At 40.2% G+C, this 22798-nt stretch overlaps 1 protein-coding gene across 5 annotated transcripts in view; it reads right to left on the reverse strand.

Moving 5' to 3' along the window:
* PKHD1 (PKHD1 ciliary IPT domain containing fibrocystin/polyductin) overlaps window positions 1–22798 on the reverse strand; it is a 456884-nt gene that overhangs the window by 87554 nt on the left and 346532 nt on the right. Inside the window, exon 61 of one of the 5 annotated variants that reach the window (XM_069562810.1) lies at window positions 10961–12569. The exons of the other annotated variants lie outside the window; for them this stretch is intronic. Within the exon in view, the coding sequence (XP_069418911.1) occupies window positions 12556–12569 (14 nt within the window). The 3' untranslated portion in view covers window positions 10961–12555. Of the gene's footprint in view, window positions 1–10960; window positions 12570–22798 lie in introns of those variants that run through there. 5 annotated transcript variants of the gene reach the window in all.

A 22798-nucleotide genomic window follows, 5' to 3' on the forward strand; every position in this document is an offset into this window, starting at 1 on the left:
ATAGAATGTTGCCCGGGGCCTAAAATACACAGGATAGCCCATTCTGAAGGTTCTGACCTATAGAGTCCATTCATATAAAGATAAAAGGTTGCAGAACAGAGAATAGTTGATGTATTGGAGATTTACAGGAACATCATGATTTGACCTATGTGGACAGCTGCTAGAATAAGTGATCCAATCTTAAGAAGTTTACAGCAATTAACCATGCCCTGGGCTTCCCTGATGGCTCCGACTGTAAAGAAACCACCTGCAATGCAGGAGTCCTGAGTTCCATCCCTGGGTTGGGAAGACCCCCAGGAGAAGGAATGGCAACCCACCCCAGTATTCTTGCCTGGAGAATCCCATGGACAGAGGAGCCTGGCGGGCTACAGTTCATAGGGTCTCAAAAAGCCAGACATGACTGAGCTACTAAGCACAACACACAGCCATGCCCCTTCCTCACCCTGCCTTTAAAAGTGCTTTGCTTCACTCTGTATAATCAGCTTCAGTTTCATCCATCTCATTAGAACTGATTCAAATGTATTCTTTTTAATGGCTGAGTAATACTCTATTGTGTATATGTACCACAGCTTTCTTATCCATTCATCTGCTGATGGACATCTAGGTTGTTTCCATGTCCTGGCTATTATAAACAGTGCTGCAATGAACATTGGGGTACACGTGTCTCTTTCAATTCTAGTTTCCTTGGTGTGTATGCCCAGCAGTGGGATTGCTGGGTCATAAGGCAGTTCTATTTACAGTTTTTAAAGGAATCTCCACACTGTTTTCCATAGTGGCTGTACTAGTTTGCATTCCCACCAACAGTATAAGAAGGTTCCCTTTTCTCCACATCCTCTCCAGCATTTATTGCTTGTAGACTTTTGGATCGCAGCCATTCTGACTGGTGTGAAATGGTACCTCATTGTGGTTTTGATTTGCATTTCTCTGATAATGAGTGATGTTGAGCATCTTTTCATGTGTTTGTTAGCCATCCGTATGTCTTCTTTGGAGAAATGCCTATTTAGTTCTTTGGACCATTTTTTTATTGGGTCATTTATTTTTCTGGAGTTGAGCTGCATACATTGCTTGTATATTTTTGAGATTAGTTGTTTGTCAGTTGCTTCATTTGCTATTGTTTTCTCCCATTCAGAAGGCTGTCTTTTCACCTTACTTATAGTTTCCACCAATACAGTATACTGACACATATATATGGAATTTAGAAAGATAGTAATGATGACCCTGTATTCGAGACAGCAAAGGAGACACAGAAGTATAGAATGGACTTTGGACTCTGAGGGAGAGGGAGAGGGTGGGATGATTTGGGAGAATGGCATTGAAACATGTATACTATCATGTAAGAAACGAAATGCCAGTCTACGTTCGATATAGGATACAGGATGCTTGGGGCTGGTGCCTGGGGATGATCCAGAGAGATGATATGGGGTGGGAGGTGGGAGGGGGATTCAGGATTGGGAGCTTGTATACACCCATAGTGGATTCATGTCAATGTATGGCAAAACCAATACAGTATTGTAAAGTAAAATAAGGTAAAAATAAAAAATAAAATAAAATAATAAAAAATTTTAAAAAAATGCTTTGCTGAAACCATTTAAGGAGTTTGGGGCTTTTCCCGTATGAGCTACTCATTCTTCTACCCCTCCCTATTCCCTGCAATAAACCTTCCTCTGATCCAAACTCTGACATTTTAGTTTGTTTGACCCCACTGTGTGTTGGGCACAGGAACTTGCATTTGGTAACAATATGTCTCCAAGTTTTAGAGTGAACATGAAACATATATTTTAGAGAAAACATAGAGTTTTCATTTCTCTAGAGTAAATAACCATAAACAAGATTTCTGGAGCACATTTTGAGTATATGGGCTTCCCAGGTGGTGCTACTGGTAAAGAACCTGCCTGCCAATGTAGGAGACACAGGAGATATGGGTTTGATCCCTGCACCAGAAGGATCCCTTGGAGGAGGGCGTGGAAACCCACTCTAGTATTCTTGCCTGGAGAATCCCATGAACAGAGGAGACTGGCACGCTACAGTCCTTAGGGTCGCAAAGAGCTGGACATACTGAAGTGACCTAGCATGCACACACGCACATGTTAAGTACATATATATAATTTTATAAGAAACTTCCAAGCTATTTTCAGAGTATCTATATAATTTTGTACTCCTACAAGCAATGTATGAAGAGTTCCAGTTGCTCCTCATTCTCACTAACACTTGATATCATTGGTTGACAGTTTTAAGAGTTCTAGAGTGACTTTCTTTAAAAATCTTTATCAACTATTGTAATACATTTTAGCACTCCAATTGAGAAATAGCATTATTTTCCAATAAAGTGTTTTGTACAAAGTACTCAGATATCAAACATTTGAAACCATAACAAAATGTTTTATTCAATACTATAAGAGCCTCCAAAATTGTATTATAACATTGGTCAGGGAGCTGCAATAGCTCTGAGCTACTTATTTAATTCTTTTTGTATCTACAACAACTATAAAAATGTGCACCATGCTGTTACGAGAATCAGAAACACACTCATTAGATCAACAAACAAATATTCAGTGAGAATTATTATCCTAGGAATAGTCATGAATAGAACTGATTGGGCTTCTGTACTCAGGAGGTGTTTATGTACACATACACACAAAAATAGTAATTAATTATCTGAGTAATTATTCAATTTAAAGATATGCATAGGGTATATTAGCTGGGGATGTTTTATAACTTGACCTTAGCTTGATCATTGCCAGGTACTCACTCATAGGAAGCACAATTAGAAAATGTCAAATATGCTTTAATTCTGATTTCATAGCAAATAATAAAATCCCCAAGTGTTCTGAGATAGTACAAACTAGAACCTAAAATATAATATGAATTGTGATGACTGAACAAAGACCTCCAGTTTCAAATTTCTGGAAAAAGCAGATCTAGACTGCAAACAAAAAACAATGAATGGTACTTTAAAATATCAAGCCTCTTTTGATAAATGGAGGGAGCGTCTGGGTGTTATCAACAGCTAAAACTCAATTCTCCTCTCTGGCTGAAGGATGTTCCCAGGCTCCATATCCTTCCTTCTCACTTTGAATTCTGTCTTGTCCAGATTCCCAGTTTTCATGTCATTAATAAGGATCACATTCTTATGCTCTAAGTCCTTATTCTCTAATTCTCTATTTCAATTCTCTAAATTCTTATTCTCTAAGTCCTCTGGATCACTGACTCTGGATTATATCTGGAGTTTTTCAGGGGAAGACAGTAGCCCATGAAGGACTCCTATCTCGCTGCACATCCCACCCCCTCAGCTGGGTTGTCCAGAGAAGAAATCAGACATGAAGAGTTCATTTGTGATTCACTTTTGAACTGTGGTGTTGGAGAAGGCTCTTAAGAGTCCCTTGGACTGCAAGGAGATCCAACCAGTCCATTCTGAATGAAATCAGCCCTGGGATTTCTTTGGAAGGAATGATTCTAAAGCTGAAACTCCAGTACTTTGGCCACCTCATGTGAAGAGTTGACTCATTGGAAAAGACTCTGATGCTGGGAGGGATTGGGGGCAGGAGGAGAAGGGTACGACAGGATGAGATGGCTGGATGGCATCACCGACTCGATGGACGTGAGTCTGAGTGAACTCCGGGAGTTGGTGATGGACAGGGAGGTCTGGCATGCTGCAATTCATGGGGTCGCAAAGAGTCAGACACGACTGAGTGACTGATCTGAACTGAACTGAACTGAAGGAAAGAATAATATGCCAGAACCATTCTTTCCATGTGCACTTGACATCACTCCCTTCAGTAAAATGCAGCCCATTACCTGAAAGCCCTGTGAAATTTGCAGGGAATTGAAAACCTCATGCTTATACAAAAGGCTGAGTCATTTTCTCAGAGTTGAGCAAGTCACAAAGAGAGTTCAACTGCTAACAAGATTCCTCAGACATGAAGCCAAAAGAACATAATCAGTTCACCCTAATTGATGGCATACAGTTTTACTACATAACTGATGGTTTTAAACCCCTAGCCAATTAGTTTGTCAAACAGAGGTTAAATTCTTGACTGGTTTATTTCAACTACATTTAGGCAGGATTTACAATGCAACCCACCTCATCAAGGCAGCTGAAAATGTACCCTTTTAGTAAGTGAAATTAGGAAGGACTTCCCAGTAACCAAAAGAGAAAAATAAAAGTTTGACTAAAACACCTAACTAACCAAGATATTAACTCTGGATTTTAATTTCACTCTATATAATTCCTTTTTTGTGTGGTTACCTACTTTTGGGATCTTTTAAAATATTTTTATGGTTGGTGTCACTGCAGTTTGAAATAATGCTGCAGTTTGAAAATATTAAATTATAATTAACTAACAATCAGCCTATTGGCCTGACATATTAATTTGCAGCCACCTCTTAAGCTGTGTGAATTATCACCTCAAGTTCTTGACAGATTTCTCCAGCTTCTAGCTAATGTATAGCAGAGAGTTAAGTCGGTCTGAAGAGTCTAGCATTTATTTGTGACCATACACCTAAATCAATTAAGCACTTTTTACTAAAAATCCATTCTGCATTCAGCCCTATGCTCAGTCAAGTAAGGTACATAAGAAGGTCAGACATAGCTATAGGTGAGAAGCAGAACTCACAATTTTAATATTCAGGCTAGTGTTAAAAAGTTGCATTAGAAAAATTTTTATAAGCCATTGATTCCTTAAACATATAAAGTATTTTATAGAACAGTGGGCAGCAAACATTTCTTGTAAGAGATGACATTTTTGGCAAAGTTGAAGATATTATATACATACCTGTTTAATAAGAGAAAAAATAAATTTCCACAAACTTATGGATGAAATTCAAAACTTGTATCCAATTTACCTTACCTTGGACAATGTAATTAACAGAAGTTATCGCCGTAAATTTTATTTTCTAAGACCTCAATAAATGACAGGGAATGTACCAAACTTTCTCTGGGACTTGGAATTATCAGAAATCCATTTTTCGTTTGGAGTTGCCTTCAATTAAATATGATTTACTATAATTCTCCTGAATTTGTGGTAGGTGATGAGGATGCAAAGAAAAATGGTCTCCTGCCCTCAAAGCACTAAAATTAAAGAGCAGAAAGACAAATGGACAAAGTACAATAATGGCATGTATCATGTCTGCAATAAACGTGTGTGTGTATATATATGTATATACACATATAGTAGTGCTACATAAACATTTGTTTAAAGTGCTACATAAACACAGAGAGAGGACTTAGGAAAATGCTGTTGAAAGTTTCTCTAAAAATTTTATATTTCTCTTCTTGAAATATTAGCAAAATGGATCTTTGTGGTATTTAATGAAGAATCCCTGTATCCCTTCTGAATGACCATTCTGGTCTATTTTCACTGTATAGCTTTATAAACAGGCATTTCAGGTAATTTTCCTGACTTGAAAGGGACAATGAGGACACAATCAAGTATTTTATTTATGTTTTTACTACATCTGTTACAATAACTTTTTTTTATTCTGAGACTTAAGGTTCTGTTTATTTGAAAGTTCCAGTTCCCTAGCCATCTCAAGAATTAAAATGAGAATTTACAACAATAAAACTCCAGATTATTCAATACAAATCCAAGGTAGAAGAAAGAAGGGAGAAAACACCCATATTATTTTTTACCTTTCAAACTAATGCAATATACAATAGGCAATAAACACCCAAACTACTCACATATTTTATAAATTCATAAGGAAACCAAATTCTTAGGTCTCTCTCTCCTGAGGAGGCTGGTGGTGAACCATGACCTAAAATGTGGCAACCTGGCTGGAGAATGAACCACAAAAAGGTTCATAACTTTTTGTCTTCAGATATCAATTAGATGATGACTTTGGCATCTCCCCACATTACACCAAAGGTCCACCTTCGGTTTTAATTCCCCGAAAGCTTATCGGGCTATAAACACAAATACAAGGGTTTAGAAGATGCTCTGCTGTTTCTGAGGGGCATAGGCTATTCATAACTCTACTCTAATGATCCTAGTTTGAAAGGTTCCTAGTACATTTCCAAGAAGGTATTTCTACCTCAGAAAGTTCTGTCAGTCCTGCTAATACTAATGAGAGGCAGTAGGAACCAGATGAGACATGATACATCTTCTGCCCTTCTTTGTCCTTCCCCTGATATTCACATCCATCAATCAATACCTGTAAAAAGGAAGTGTATCCACAATCCCTTCATTTCACTGATGAAATTAAGATAATGATTCAGAAGAACATACTGTCCAAAGGTACAGAGGCTTCAAGCAACATGGAATGTTTAATTGTACTGTGGAGGGATGTGATGGCCTAAAAGGAGGACTGGCCTTGTAAGGGGTGGTTCTATCACAAAGCCTATCAGATATTGTGCTAATGAATTGAGATTTTATTTTATAAAATAAAGGGAGACCAGTTAAAAGCTTTATGCTGATGTTTATGTAATCAGATTTGCATTTTAGAAGGAGTATGTCTTCTGTGAGTAGATTGCATTCATAGAATTATTGATGAAAGTGAAAGAGGAGAGTGAAAAAGTTGGCTTAAAGCTCAACATTCGGAAAATGTAGATCATGACATCCAGCCCCATCACTTCATGGGAAATAGATGGGGAAACAGTGGAAACAGTGTCAGACTTTATCTTTAGGGGCTCCAAAATCACTGCAGATGGTGATTGCAGCCATGAAATTAAAAGACTCTTACTCCTTGGAAGAAAAGTTATGACCAACCTAGATAGCATATTCAAAAGCAGAGACATTACTTTGCCGACTAAGGTCCATCTAGTCAAGGCTATGGTTTTTCCAGTGGTCATGTATGGATGTGAGAGTTGGACTGTGAAGAAGGATGAGCGCTGAAGAACTGATGCTTTTGAACTGTGGTGTTGGAGAAGACTCTTGAGAGTCCCTTGGACTGCAAGGAGATCCAACCAGTCCATTCTGAATGAGATCAGTCCTGGGATTTCTCTGGAAGGAATGATGCTAAAGCTGAAATTCCAGTACTTTGGCCACCTCAAGGGAAGAGTTGACTCATTGGAAAAGACTCTGATGCTGGGAGGGATTGGGCGCAGGAGAAGGGGACGACAGAGGATGAGATGGCTGGATGGCATCACCGACTTGATGGACGTGAGTCTGAGTGAACTCCGGGAGATGGTGATGGACAGGGAGGCCTGGTGTGCTGCGATTTATGGGGTCGCAAAGAGTCAGACACAACTGAGCAACTGAACTGAACTGAGAGTAGGAAAAATGCAGGAGACACAGGTTCAATCCCTGAGTCAAGAAGATCCCCTGGAGAAGGAAATGGCAATGCAATCCAGTATTCTTGCCTGGAGAATCCCATGGATAGAAGAGCCTGGCAGGCTATAGTCCATGGAGTCGCGAAGAGTTGGGAATGACTTAGCGACTGAACAACAATAACAAAGAGTAGGGAGAGAGAGAACAGAATTCACTGCTATAGCTCAGATAAAGGCTCACACCAAGGCAGTAGGGATATAATGGAAAAGAGGATGAATTTATCAACTTTAATGTATTTGGCAAGTCATTGTGACTGCAAGAAAGAAGGGGCTGAGAGGGTGAAGCAGCAAAAATGACTAGACTAGTAATTTGGGAGACTTATAAGAGATGGAGGGCTGAAAATAAGGCATTCTAACATAGGTAGAATGGAGATGTCTAACAGATAGTTGGGTATGCAGATGTGGAAGTTAGGGGTGAATCTGAAATAAGGGTCAAGATTTGGGACCTAAGAGTTGAAGGCCAGGGCACTAATAAGATAAAGAGAGGGAAAAGAGGAAAAGAAGATGGTTAATGGCAAAACTTTAAAGATCACTAACACTGGTGGAATGAGGAGAAGAGGACTCAGATGGAGAATACGAGAAGGAGGCAATGGCTAGGGCAATGGAAATTCCAAACTTTTTTTTTTTAAAAGACTCATACTAGCAGGAAGGTCAGAAAGGGGCTTGAATATTCATTACAAGAATTAAGGAAATTCATTCCCACCCTGGCCCTGACCCCTTTCAGTACTCTACTACTGAGAAGTTGGAGAACCAGGAAAGCACATGGCCTTGGAAACCAAAGCAGGACGTGATTTGAAGAATCAGGGAGCAGACTCAGTCAAATTCTTCAGAGACTATACAGATAAGGAAAAAACACCCAGTAATTTGCAATCACTGATGTTGGCCAGTGCAATTTAAGTGAAGAAAAGAGGAAACCAGCCACGGTGCAGTGGGAGAGACTGAATAAGACGTAAGGAAGAGTCATTCAGGGCACTTTTCCTTCAAGAAGTTTGACTATGAAGAGATGAAGCAGACACAGATGGAGTCACAGAGGGATACAGGGTCAAGGGCCTCAAGAACAGTTTGAAGACACAAGTAGAGACCTTGTCTCAGACTTGCTCCTCACAATCCAACATGACAGGCGTGCAACACCCATTGCACACTGATGGCTGCCCTTCTCCAGAAAATGTCTCTCTCATAGGGCCCCATTTCCATCTAAAAGTCCACCAGGAAAGATTTATTTAGTTGGACCTTAAAGGCTTTTTACTAGCAGCAATTTTCTATTAAAGTGAAAATACCCAAGTAACAACTGGAAATAAGGCCAAGATAGATGCTTGAAAGAGAAAAGGGAAGTGAGAAGGCAAACACCAAAGAAAATCGGTGCCTACCTCACAGTTCTGCCTGAGTTGGCCCTGAATTCAATCAGCAGTAATAACAGAAAATTACATGTGTTGTGTAATGGGCAGAAAAACTGTTTAATCACTGGTGCTGTTGAGCTGAAATTATCCTTTGTGGCCTACATAGAGAGAAGCATCATACACAGATTGTCAATTTCCAAGGATAAAATTTCAACTTATTAATCTTAATATAAATTTAGATAAAAAATCTATTAGGTGATACACATGGCACTTATAATGTTAAATGCCCACAGTCAAACACACAGGAATTCATTGTAATTTCCCCTAATTATAATCACAGAAGTAAAATAAGGATGTGGGTAAATCTAAGTTTTACAGTGGTTCTAGGTAACTTTTGAAGGGTAGCAGGATATGCCTTCCCCTTCCTCCCCGCCAAACCACCTCTCCCCAGTTTGGCATATTGATTATTTTGAGCTGAAGACAATTTAGAAATAGCAGATACAAGAAAAGATCTCTGCCTTTTGTAATAGGGTCTCCCTTCCCTCTCTCTACCAGGAAGGACTGAAGTTAGTCATTTGAGACTCTAGACCCTTATCGGCCTACAGATGGTACCAGAAAAGTCCACATCACAAACATTACCATGTAACCCTGATCTACGATTAGCGTCTCCATATATTTGAAAGTGAAAGTGAAGTCGCTCAGTCGTGTCTGACTCTTTGCGACCCCGTGGACTGTAGCCCACCAAGCCCCTCTGTCCATGGGATTCCCCAGGCAAGAATACTGGAGTGGGTTGCCATTTCCTTCTCCAGGGGATCTTCCTGACCCAGGGATCGGACCCAGATCTCCCACACTGCAGGCAGACGCTTTAACCTCTGAGCCACCAGGGAAGCCCATATTTACCTTCCCACAATTTAGCACCTCCGGAAGCTCAAAGTCCCTTTCTTTTGTCTTGTCACTTTTCTCTGCAATTACTGTTCTTTGCTAAGATGTTCAAGGTCTAAGCTCAAGTTCTAACCACTCTTTTGAGTTACTCATCATCAAGTAATCCCATGTGTAGGCACAATGTACACATTAATGAACATATGTTTGCTTTTCTCTTGTTAATCTGTCTTTTGTGGGTCTATGTTGTCGGGCTCCAGCCAATGAACCTCAGATGGGTAAATGTTTTTCCTCCCCTACACATTCCTCACTTGTATTTATTCAACAACTGAAACAACTAACTGATGTTTGTGTGTGTTGCACCTGCTGCTCTCCCCATGCCTAGCTCTTGATTTCTGAATCACAGATCCACAGAAACAATATTATTCTCTCATATACTGAAGGCAGGTTATCCACAATGTATGTATGCCCAATCTATTCATGTTCTTATGTGTGCTGAAACAACTGGGGGAAAAAAAAAAAAAACCACTTTTAATCTATTATTGCAGTCCCAAGAAAGACCTACCTTTCTACTTTCAATGGAGTGTTCTTACCCATCCCTGTCAAGGACAACTTCAAACACCATCTCATATATTTCAGTTGACTATGAACAACCACCATCCTATAATAATCAATTCTCTGTTGCATATCCGTGTGTACCACATCAAGTTATCTCTTATTCCAGCCACTGATGTGAGTCTCATTTCCATGCAAAAGAAAACTGTGTTTTACCTTCTGCCTTGGGCCTCTCTGATGCTGCCCACGAGATGAACCACTTAGCATTCATACACATGCAGCCAGGAAGTGTCAGGATTAGGGTTTTGACCAATCAGAGACATGAACAGGTATCTTTTCCTTTTGCCCATGGGGAGAATGGAGAACAATTCAAAAGGGTCTTCACAAGTCCTTGAGGATCAAGCATCTCCTGTAATATCTTGAGTTGCTTTCCCTCCTTTGTTTCACTCTTTCTATCCCCTGCTTCTGTTCCTGGATCATTTCCCAAGTAAATAACCTATGTGTGAACTTTGTCTCTGGTTCTGCTTTCAACAGCATCCAGGATAAGAGGAGGCCATTTCCCCCATCATTAGACCATCTTGCCTCTCTCCTCCAGAGCTTTATATCACTAATATGCAACAGCTAACATACTTTATCTGAAGAGGAAATCCTCTGTCTCTGATGGACCTGCCTTCTTCATTTCCTGTGAATAGCAGAGCTATCTGCATCTGTAGGGTCTCAGGACTGCACTGAGAATATTTGTCTACCTCTGCTGGAAGCCCTTCTGATTAGTCAGGCTCCTTGAGTTGGAAACATAAGGATTTATAATGAAAAAGAATCACACAGTAAAAACAGAAAGAATGAAAAGAAAACAAACCAATAAAGAACCTATCCTATCATAATATTTGAGGTTCTGGTATTTGCTGGCTTTGGAGGCAGTTCAAAATAAATGAAAGAAATGTGTATTTTATTAAATGCTAATATTTAGAAGATGTAGAAGGGGAAGGAAAGATAAATGCTTCCAATCATATTTGCAAATATGAGTTGTCTCCTAGCCCCTTCAAAACAGTTAGAGGTTTTCCTTGCATCTGAGCCACCTACGCAGTCTTGGATGTAACGCCTGAGACCAACGAGAAAATTGAGTAGGGGGTAGCAAAGCTGCACGTGTATCCAACCACAGACCTGGGCAACACACTGTGCTCTAAGTCTGGACTGTAATACAATCATGAGCCCTTTCGAGCCTTGCAGCTGCCCATCCGACTTCCTCCCCAGGAAGAGCCTATTGCTTCTGACCCCACATAGGTCTGCCTGTAATAAACTCTATCCTCCCCTCACAACATCTGCTATTGTTAACATGATCTCTGTTTGTCTTGAAGTATAAATAGGCCCCAAATTTCAAGAGTTCAGAATACACTGAACCGTAACAGCATAGCCTTTTCTTTCTCTTCTTGGTAAGAGCCTTATCCCTCTCTTGGGTTTTGGAATTCATTTTAAGAACAACAATGAAATAAAGTGGAGAGGAAGAAGATTTGAGAGGATCAGGAGGACTCTAGGGGGTCAGAAATGAACAGTTGGCCCTGGCTCTTGTTTTTCCTATATTTGCCGAGATACACGCTGACAGTTCATTTGAGCCATTTTCTGTATTCTTGTTTTTCCATGCTAAAGTTGAGTGCTTGGGACAAGGGAAGGAACTAATTGTATTATTAATTAGTACCCAAAGTGTTTTACAATGTTCAAACTGACCAACTTTTAATTTTGCTTGAACAGGACAATTTCTTGCTCCTTATAATAGATGTATTCATTTTCAAGAAGAGAAAATAGGTGAGCAGTAGTCCTGGCTTCAGATGTAGGGTAATAGTAAAAAGCAAGACACTGAGGTCTCACAGCACCAGATTCCCAGCCTAGACCTGTCACAAGGTAAATTGACTTCATTCCTCTGAACCTCAATTTACTTATGTAAAAAATGGATGAAATGAGTAATTATTTCATAGTGCTGTTAAAGTAGTAAATGAAATAATGCATGTGAAATGCTTGTTAAGTGTGTTCAGTAACTATTAGGTGATAATGATTTTTCAGCATATGTGATTTTATCTTCCAGTGAGACTCAGAAAGTCTTACAATCCAGTTATCAGAGCTCCCTCTCCTAGGGAGGAATCAGCTCCATATGAATCTCCAGCTGAGGGGTTAAAACAGATAAAATGCTTAGAAGAGTACCTAGCAGGTTGCAAATACTTGATAAATGTTAGCTATTCATCACCATCATTATCAATGTATCATTAATAATGTACAATTATCCTTATTACTGTAATCTGTTTACCAAGTGAGCTGGACTCAGCAGGTGCAAGAGAGGAAATTTAGTCTTCCTAACCCATTCCCAGTTAAACTCATGCTGTCAAATAATTTTTTTTCAGATCCTGGATGAAACCCAAGGTAGATGACATAGCTTTTCTGATTACTTTCATATATGAAACATTCCAGTCCAGTCCAATGCAATCTCAAATCCTTCTGAAACCTTCTTCCTTCCTTCAGTTTGAGTCAGTTTCAAGCTGAGAAATCTGTGTTGGAGAAAAATATGATTGGTTTTGCATTATTTTTCTGCTTTGATCTCTCCTCCTCCACTAACTATGAAGTCCCCAGTGTTCCAGGATTGATCTTGGGGCCTGGAGTTGAGAGAGAGGAGCTATACAGAACAGAAGAGGTTTCCCAGAACTAAGAACATATGTTGTTGTTCAGTCGCTAAGTCATGTCCAACTCTGTGAATCCATGAACTGCCAGGCTTCCCTGTCCTCTACTATCTCCCAGAGTTTGCTCAAACTCATGTCCATTGAGTTGGTGATGCCATCCAACCATCATATCCTCTGTCATCCCCTTCTCTCCCATCATCCCATTCTCCCCGTGCCTTCAATCTTTCCCAGCAGCAGAGTCTTTTCCAATGAGTCAGCTCGTTGCATCAGGTAGTCAAAGTATTGGAGCTTTAGCTTCAGCATCAGTCCTTCCAATGAATATTCAGGGTTGATTTTCTTTAGGATTGACTGGTTTGACCTCTTTGCTGTCCAAGGAAGTATCAAGAGTCTTCTCCAGCACCACAATTCGAAAGCGTCAATTCTTTGGCACTCAGCCTTCTTTATGGTCCAACTCTCACATCCATACATGACGACTGGAAAAACCACAGCTTTGATTATGGACGTTTATCAGCAATATGATGTCTCTGCTTTTTAATATGGTGTCTAAGTTTGTCAAAATTTTTCTTCCAAAGAGCAAGTGTCTTAATTTCACAGCTGTAGTCACCAGCCACAGTGATTTTGGAGCCTAAGAAAATAAAATCTGTCACTGTTTCCACTTTTTCCTTATCTGTTAGCCAGGAAGTGATGGGACCAGATGCCATGATCTTAGCTTTTTGATGTTGAGTTAAACATTTATCATCTAGCTAACTTAACATTGATACCCTCTGAGTATTGAAAATGTTTAAAACTGACTGACTCTTTTTTGAGTCAGGCCCTTTTGTGGGTCCCATAGAGGTTTGCACTCAGGATCTTCAGTTGCCTGTTTGGCATGGAGATGCCTGCTTCTAAATGGCTACTTGCAACTTTTCTGATAGCCCCTGATGCCCAGCATTCACCCCCGACTTGAGATCACCTCACACCTCTTGGGTGAGTCTCTGTTAAAATGGTACATGATATGCTCCACTAATAAGTACACACTTGTAATACTGTGGGCCTGGGATCTTCGCTCAGCAAGCTGGGAAGTGAAACCTTCTCTAGTACAAGTCACTTAGCCCATCTCTCACCTATAGACTCTTCTTCAGGGTCTGATAGCAGTCTCTGCCTGTGAACTTCTAGTGGTACCTTAAAACCCAACTCCCTCTGTGTTTTTGAGTCCTTATCTTATAAAGGTACATATTGAAATACATAACATTAAAATACTCTTGATGGGGTAGGAGTGAGTGGGCAGTGAGACAAAACAAAGTTAAAGATGAGTTGATAACTGAAGAAACTGAGTGAGGGATACACAGAGGTTTTATAATCTTATCCTTATACTTTCTCATATATTTGAAAATTTTCAAAGTTTAAGCACAGAAAAGAAGCAATATAAGAATACTAATCATGTAAGAAACGAATCACTAGTCTAGGTTTGATACAGGATACAGGATGCTTGGGGCTGGTGCACTGGGATGACCCAGAGAGATGATATGGGGAGGGAGGTGGGAGAGGGGTTCAGGGTTGGGAACTCATGTACACCTGTGGTGTACATTGACTCATGTCAATGTATGGCAAAACCAATACAATATTGTAAAGTAAAAAAAATAAAAAAAGAAGAAGAAATAATGAAAGGGCACATGAATCATGAGAAATTCTCCAGGAAATTAGACATAGATGTAGCAGACCAGGTTGATATCCACAGCTGCAGTCAGTGACTATAAGAGCTTAGGGCAAATCACCTAGATTTAATAATATCAATTTTCTCATTTTTAACCTAAGAATAATTCATAGCTATTGCTTTATGGTAGAACTGTTGCAGGTTCAAATGAACTGTTGATTGTAATGCACCCATGAATAGTTCAAACTTAGAATTAAAAATTTTTTGAATAGAAAAAAAAATATGACCCCCACTGTATACTAATTATACATCTCTTGCAGCTCTCAACCTCTACTCAGTTGTAAATTTTTTCTTGCGGCCCTCAACCTTTATTCTGTTGTTAATTTTTTCTTAAGGACAAAGATAGAGCATATTCAACTTTGCATCATCAATACCTCAGCAAAAGAAGGTACTACAAAAACATGCGTGCTATGAGTGAATAAATAAAAGCTCAGGAGAACTGAAAAAAAAAAAGAATACTAATTGAGGGAAAGAGGAGTAGAAACAAAACAAATATTCTGTTTTCTGAAAAAAAATACTCCTTTGAGAGGACAGGAGGGTTAGCAGTATGCTCTGCCCCTGTGAGCAGAGATGGACAGTTCACAGCATATTGAAAGTTAATTACAGTATGATCCTACAGAAAGTGATCCTTTCTCCTCTTCCCTTATACCTTGAGGTACCTGCTTCTAGCCACTTCCTTTATAACAACATAGATTGTCTTAGCCTGCACTGTCCGTCATAGTAGCCACTCACCACATGTACCTATGTACGTTTAGATTTTAATTAATCACACTAAAATTAAGTAAAATTCCATTCCTTTCACTGAATGGAAAGCTCACTAGTCACTTTCAAGTGCTCAATACACACATGTGCTAGTAGTTACTATGTTAGATAGCACAGATACAGAAAATTTTTGTCATCGACAGCAATGGAACTCTGGAGCCTCACTTTAGAAGGTGAAGTGAAAGTGTTAGTCATTGAATTTGCGATGCCAAGAACTACAGCCTGCCAGGTTCCTTTGTCCATGGAATTCTCCAAGCAAGAATACTGGAGAGAGTTGCCATTCCCTTCTCCAGCGGTTCTTTCCAACCCAGGGGTTGGATCTGGGTCTCCTACATTGCAGGCAGATTCTGAGCCACCAGGGAAGCCTCTTAGATGGTGAAGGTTTTGTCAACTCTTGCTTTGTTCTCAGGCCTTGGAACTTCTCTTGAAGCCATGGATCAAGAGAAGATGCATATTTACCAGTTTTTTATATAATCAATAAGTAGATAGAGCTGACAATTGTGTTTGGGACTAGGGATACATTAAGGCAAATGAAAACAAGATCATTTTTCATGATGCTAAAATCTTAGATAAAACGGAAATAATTAACTAGGGTTTTCATGTTTGAGCTTCAAGTCTAAATACTGTCTACTCAGGCAGAATAAGCACCTCTGTCATTTTTCCCCCATGATGAGACACAGAAGAGCAGCCACCAAAATTATTTCCCTTTATATTCATGGTGTTTTATAGTTTACAAGCAACATGAGTTATCTCATCTCTTTCTAAAAGGAACTCAGAATTAGACAGAACAAGTATTGCTGTACCCGTTTTACAGATGAGGAAATAGACTAAGGGAACATCAGTGACCTCTCCAAGGTCATAGAGCTAGTAAGCGAGAAGGCCAAGTGTACACAAGCTCCTTCCACTTGCTTTTTCCTGAAAGGCAAGAAAAATTCTAAAACCAATTCTTACTAGCATATTGAGAAAGCAGAACTAAACCACTTTCACAGACCTTCACAATTTTGATTTACCCATCATGGAGTTCTCCCAGATACCCAGGACACCGAGAACTAAAATTGAAGGCTATTCTATTAGCAGAATTTTGAGAAACACCTGCTGTGGCGAAGAACATAAAAGACACACACTAGAGGTGCCCCGTCTCCCTCAAGAAAATGGGGACTTGGCTGTGTTTTCCTCGAACACATCCTCACTCTGCATCTTTGCATCTTCTTGTCATTTTCTCAACAATACTAGTACAGTGGATTCCAATCCCTTGGCAGGACAGGAGGAGAAATGCATCGCCTAAGACAGAGAGACATCTGAGCAGAGAACAAGTGATGAATGTCGCTGAAGCTGGTATACCCCTATGCAGGTAAAAGTTTACTTATTCATTTTTCCAACCAAATTAATAGAGAAAGAATAAGAAGAAGTACACAGGTATGAGAAACACCAAATTCAAGATAGTTTCTCCAAGAGAGGGGAGGGAAAGGAATGCAACTGGAATCAGGGAGGGGCCCAAAGGGGCCACACAGGCCACACGACGTATTGCATGTAAGAGGCACCCAGTAAAGGGAAACTAGTGTGACAGTAGTAACTATTATTCCATTGTAATGGAAAATAAATGAAGTGAAGTGAAGTGAAGTCGCTCAGTCGTGTCCAACTCTTTGCAACCCCATGGACGGAGGAGCCTACTGTGCTCCTCTGTCCATGGGATTTTCCAGGCAAGAGTACTGGAGTGGGTTGCCATTTCCTTCTCCAGAGGATCTTCCTGACCGAGGGATCGAACCCAGGTCTCCCTCACTGTAGGCAGACACTTTACCGTCTGAGCCACCAGGGAATCAATACATATTAGTTAAACTAAACTAAAAATAGCATAATAAATCTGTCCTTCCCTTCGGAAGGTTATAATCAAATCAGAGAAAGAAGTCACTGCTGCTGCTGCTGCTGCTGCTGCTGCTAAGTCGCTTCAGTCGTGTCCGACTCTGTGCGACCCCATAGACGGCAGCCCACCAGGCTCTGTCATCCCTGCTAATACAGTTAGTCATGCTAAGCAAAATGTAACTTGAATAACAACATTCTAATAAATTCCAAGGCAGTCTGAGGAAGAAGACTTCACTTCCTCCTGGAGTGAAGAGGGCATCCCATTGAAAAACACGTAAGGCCTCAGTAAACTCTTGAAAGATGCATAGCCATAGGAATAAGTCTACTCTGAACAATAAAGGGTTACTCTCTATTATTTTTTCTTTAAAAAAAAATGAAGTTTATTTTAAATGAGCCATGAATCATTTATTTACTTCACTAATTGATGATTTATTTTGTAATTAACTTTTTATTAAAAGGAATTATAATACAGGGGAAAAAATACTGGCTTGAAAAAGAATGAAAGTTTGGTCTGATAGGCTGTATGATTGTAGTCACTTTGCTCCTGGGAGCTCTGTAATTTTAGCTGTAAACAGTAAAATACCAGATATGTTTTCCAGGAAAAAATGAGGTGATGAGCTCCATTCTACAGCAGATTCAACAGTGAGTTCACTGAACTTATGATAGCCGGAGGGAAGAGTTGGGGGAAGGGATAGTTAACGGAGTTTGGGATGGACATGTAGACACTGCTATATTTAAAATGAATGACCAACAAGGACCTACTGTATAGCACAAGGAACTCTGATCAATGTTGTGTGGCAGCCTGGACGGGAGGGGAGTTTGGGGGAGAATGGATACATGTATATGTATGGCTGACTCCCTTGATGTTCACCTGAAACTATCACAACATTGTTAATCAGCTATACCCCACTATAAAATAAAAACTTCAATAAATAAATAAAAAGAGTGAGTTCACAACATGGATGGACCTAGAGATTATCTTATTAAGTGAAGAAAGGTAAACAAAGGCATGTATCACATGATATCACTTATACGTGGAATAAAAAAAGATACAAATAAACTTATTTACAAAACAGAAACAGATTCACAGACATAAGGAGCAAACGTAGAGTTTCCAAAGGGGAAGAAGCATAAATATATATGAAAGTGAAAGGTGTCTGTCGCTGGGTCATGTCTGACTCTTTGCAACCCCCATGGACTGTAGCCCACCAGGCTCCTCTGGCCATGGAATTCTCCAGGCAAGAGCACTAGAGTGGATTACCATTTCCTTCTCCAGGGGATCTTCCCAACCCAGGGATTGAACCTGGGTCTCCTGCATTGCAAGCAGATACTTCACTGTCTGAGTCACCAAGGAAGCCTCCAAAATATATATATGTATGTATATAACTGAATCATTTTGCTATACACCTGAAGCTAACACATTACAAATCAACTATACTTCAATTAAAAAAAAGTGAATTCATAGGGAAGGTCTAAATAGTGTGGCCAAAATTAATGAATTAATTAGTCAATTAAAAAAAATTAAATACGTAAATAGCCTTTCTCTTTGTCCTATAGGGAGACAATCTTTGTTTGTGTCCAGTCTCCTACACTATTCATTCCCAGCACACAGGACCCTGCGTGGAGGGGGAATATGAGGAATACACTAGCCTTTCTAATTACCAAGTGTGTATGTCCATGCTAGGTCGTTTCAGTCGTTTCTGACTCTTTGGAACCTTATGCACTGTAGCCTGCCAGGACATCCTCCGTCCATGGGATTCTCCAGGTCAGAATACTGGAGTGGGTTGCCAGGCCCTCCTTCAGGGGATCATCTGAACCCAGGGATCGAACCTGAGTCTCCTGTCTTCTGCACTGTCAGGTAGGTTCTTCACCATTAGCACCACCTGGGAAGCCAATTACCAGGTAGTATCATACAAACCAGTGCCAGAGTTGCTACTTAGAAAACGATAGACTCTTCACGAACAATTCATGTACAAGTGGAACCACTTTAAGACAGGCAGCAAAACCAACTGTTCAGAATTTCAAATGATAAACATACCTCCAAAATCAGAACTGAAAAGTAGACAGGATATAAAAAATTGTTTGGTGTTATTTTGAATTAGTTTTGAGTGTGTGCATGTGATCACGAGTGATTTAGGTGATTCAGAATATCTTTCCCCATTTTTTCCCTTCCTCTCAAGAGGAGAAGGGGGAAACAAAATATCTTAATTGCCAAATCTGGACTTTCTGGATTGAAATATATGTATCTTGTATCTGTCTGATGGACTCTGTTGGGGGTGGGGGAATTTCCCTCAACTTCTCCTGAATTCTTTTTAGCCAGACTAATAAAAAAATTGATACAAGTCATATCAACAGCTGAAAAGGAGCAAAATTTAATCTATGAACACAGAGGTCTCATAAAAATGGGGCCTAAAAAGTGGCCAAAGCAGACATTTTTTTACTTTTTAGACATGAAAACAATAAATTTGGGAGGAATTGACAGAACAAAGGAACTTAAGTTTGGATGCTCAATTACTAAGAAATTGAACTAAAGCTTGGGTAATCAATTAGGAAAGAAGTAACAAGGTTTATTTATACAAGCTTCTTGGCCCCAAATTCCCTGTCCCTAGTGATAATGGTGTCCCTTCTACCCCCAGATGCAAGAAAAGCAACTTTCACAGGAGAGATTTATTTTCTCCTTTCAAAGAAACCAAGAGGAGAGTCAGAGTGTCCCTTTAGTATCAACTATTACTTGAATAAATTTTAATTTGAAATAATCAATATGCCATTAAGGCATATTTTGGAGTAGTCTCCACTTTTCCCATCCTGGAATGTGAAGTCAAGTGGGCCTTAGAAAGCATCACTATTAACAAAGCTAGTGGAGGCAATGGAATTCCAGTTGAGCCATTTCAAATCCTGAAAAATGATGCTGTGAAAGTGCTGCACTCAATATGCCAGCAAATTTGGAAAACTCAGCAGTGGCCACAGGACTGGAAAGGTCAGTTTTCATTCCAATCCCAAAGAAAGGTAATGTCAAAGAATGCTCAAACTATCACACAGTTGCATTCATCTCACATGCTAGTAAAGAAATGCTCAAAATTCTGCAAGCCAGGCTTCAGCAATACATGAACCGTGAACTTCCAGATGTTCAAGCTGGTTTTAGAAAAGGCACAGGAACAAGAGATCAAATTGCCAATATCTGCTGGATCATGGAAAAAGCAAGAGAGTTCCAGAAAAACATCTATTTCTGCTTTATTGACTATGCCAAAGCCTTTGACTGTGTGGATCACAATAAACTATGGAAAATTCTGAAAGAGATAGGAATAGCAGACCACTTGACCTGCCTCTTGAGAAACCTGTATGCAGGTCAGGAAGCAACAGTTAGAACTGGACATGGAACAACAGACTGGTTCCAAATAGGAAAAGGAGTATGTCAAGGCTGTATATTGTCACCCTGCTTATTTAACTTCTATGCAGAGTACATCATGAGAAACGCTGGGCTTGAAGAAGCACAAGCTGGAATCAAGATTGCCAGGAGAAATATCAATAACCTCAGATATGCAGATGATGCCACCCAATGGCAGAAAGTGAAGAGGAACTCAAAAGCCTGTTGATGAAAGTGAAAGAGGAAAGTGAAAAAGTTGGCTTAAAGCTCAACATTCAGAAAATGAAGATCATGGCATCTGGCCCCATCACTTCACGGAAATAGATGGGGAAACAGTGGAAACAGTGTCAGACTTTATTTTGGGGGAACTCCAAAATCACTGCAAATGGTGATTGCAGCCATGAAATTAAAAGACTCTTACTCCTTGGAAGGAAAGTTATGACCAACCTAGATAACATATTCAAAAGCAGAGACATTACTTTGCCAACAAAGGTCTGTCTAGTCAAGGCTATGGTTTTTCCAGTGGTCATGTATGGATGTGAGAGTTGGACTGTGAAGAAAGCTGAGCGCCAAAGAATTGATGCTTTTGGAGAAGACTCTTCAGAGTCCCTTGGACTGCAAGGAGATCCAACCAGTCCATCCTAATGGAGATCAGTCCTGGTGTTCATTGGAAGGACTGATGCTAAAGCTGAAACTCCAGTACTTTGGTCACCTCATGGAAGAGTTGACTCATTGGAAAAGACTCTGATGCTGGGAGGGATTGGGGGCAGGAAGAGAAGGGGACGACAGAGGATGAGATGGCTGGATGGCATCATTGACTCGATGGACATGAGTTTGCATGAACTCCAGGAGTTGGTGATGGACAGGGAGTCCTGGCATGCTGCAATTCATGGGGTTGCAAAGAGTCGGACACTACTGAGTGACTGAACTAAACTAACTGATTGTTTCTTGACTGCTTTTCTTGTTTCTACATTCCCTCATTTCCCTAATTAGTAACTGCTTGAGTCTGTTCTTTGGAACTCCAGAAAAGTCTAGGAGACTACAGTCTTTTTCCTACAAATAATAAATGAGAGACACAGAGGGGCCTTGCTTGGTTTAAGTAAAATGCAAAATGAATAGCAAAACATTCCATAGTGTCAGTGAAAAAAATTAAGACGGGTGCCAGCATAATGACAAAAGAGTCAGGGAGAAGAAATGCTCCAGAAGTGGCTATCATGCCATGTGGCTTAGTGCTTCCAGGCCGGGGCCTTTGCTATAGGGGAGTTAAAATTGGTCCTGGGATAAGAGAAAGCAGCTTAAAACTATTCAGGTTCCTGGAACAGAGAGGGGCTTCCTGTGTCTCCTGTGTGTCCCTAATGTGGGAAGGACCCCTCCTGAGGCCAGAGAAAGTGCATCAGCCATCCACATGGCTGGCTTACCTGGAGGCAGTTCCTTGGCAACCAGTGTGGGAAGATGAACACCTATCCATCTGGAATAGGCATCTGGATCTTTTTTTAAACAAGACTAAACAACTGCTCCTTGTTTTTCAAAACTCTTCTGTTTCTGTAACTATTTTCATGTCCAAGGCAAACACAGAGCCAGGTGGAGGTTTGGCAACTGAAACCTTGCCCCTGTTCTGGGAGGAGATGTAACTCAGAGTATCCTTTGGAAGAATTTCCCACCATGGACTCCAAGATGTCCATATTCCATCTGGAGAAATGGAGGGAAAGAGGAAGAAAAGAGAAAATACGAAGTAAAAGAAGAAAAATAAAATGGGAGCACAGGAGCAGGAATGTCCGAGAAAGAGAGACCATCCTGCACTTGTGCGTGACTCTCTTTCATATGGAATTAATGGTGGTTTAATGGGGTATGAAGGGCTGTTTTACTGGAAACAATGAGGAACAATTGTCTAGCTCACGTTTCATTTCACAGGTCATTATTGCATTAAGAAGTAAATCGACCAAGTCCGGTAAATAACAGTCTGCGTATTGCCGAGAGCTTCAAACCAACAATTTTAGCCATTGCCAACTAATATCTCTGTCATTTTAACCCTTCCAGGGGAGTGCTAGGGGGCTAAACAATTACAGACTTCACCCAGCTCTAGCAGGTGAGCATAATTCATTGCCCCTCCAGTCCCTCCTTTTGCAAAACCCAGGAGGCCATATTCTAGCATTTTTTGTTGATGAACCAGCCTGAGCCTATTGCAGCTCTGGTGGCCTTGAAAAACAGCCCCCATTTTAGTGAGTGCTGCAGGCATCTTTAAACAGACTGCTTCCTCTGCAAAATTAATTGCTGCAAAATGCAGTGCTCCCTCATCTAAGCTTTTGCAGGTTCATACTCAGCTATTTGGGTGGGCTATCGATGTGTCTGAGAGAGCAAGGGAAAACTAGCTATTTTCCCTTACTACAGAAGTTTACATTTGTGTCACCAGGCATTACCAAG

Source organism: Ovis canadensis, chromosome 20 (assembly GCF_042477335.2).
Source record: "Ovis canadensis isolate MfBH-ARS-UI-01 breed Bighorn chromosome 20, ARS-UI_OviCan_v2, whole genome shotgun sequence".
Classification (NCBI taxonomy): Eukaryota; Metazoa; Chordata; class Mammalia; order Artiodactyla; family Bovidae; genus Ovis; species Ovis canadensis.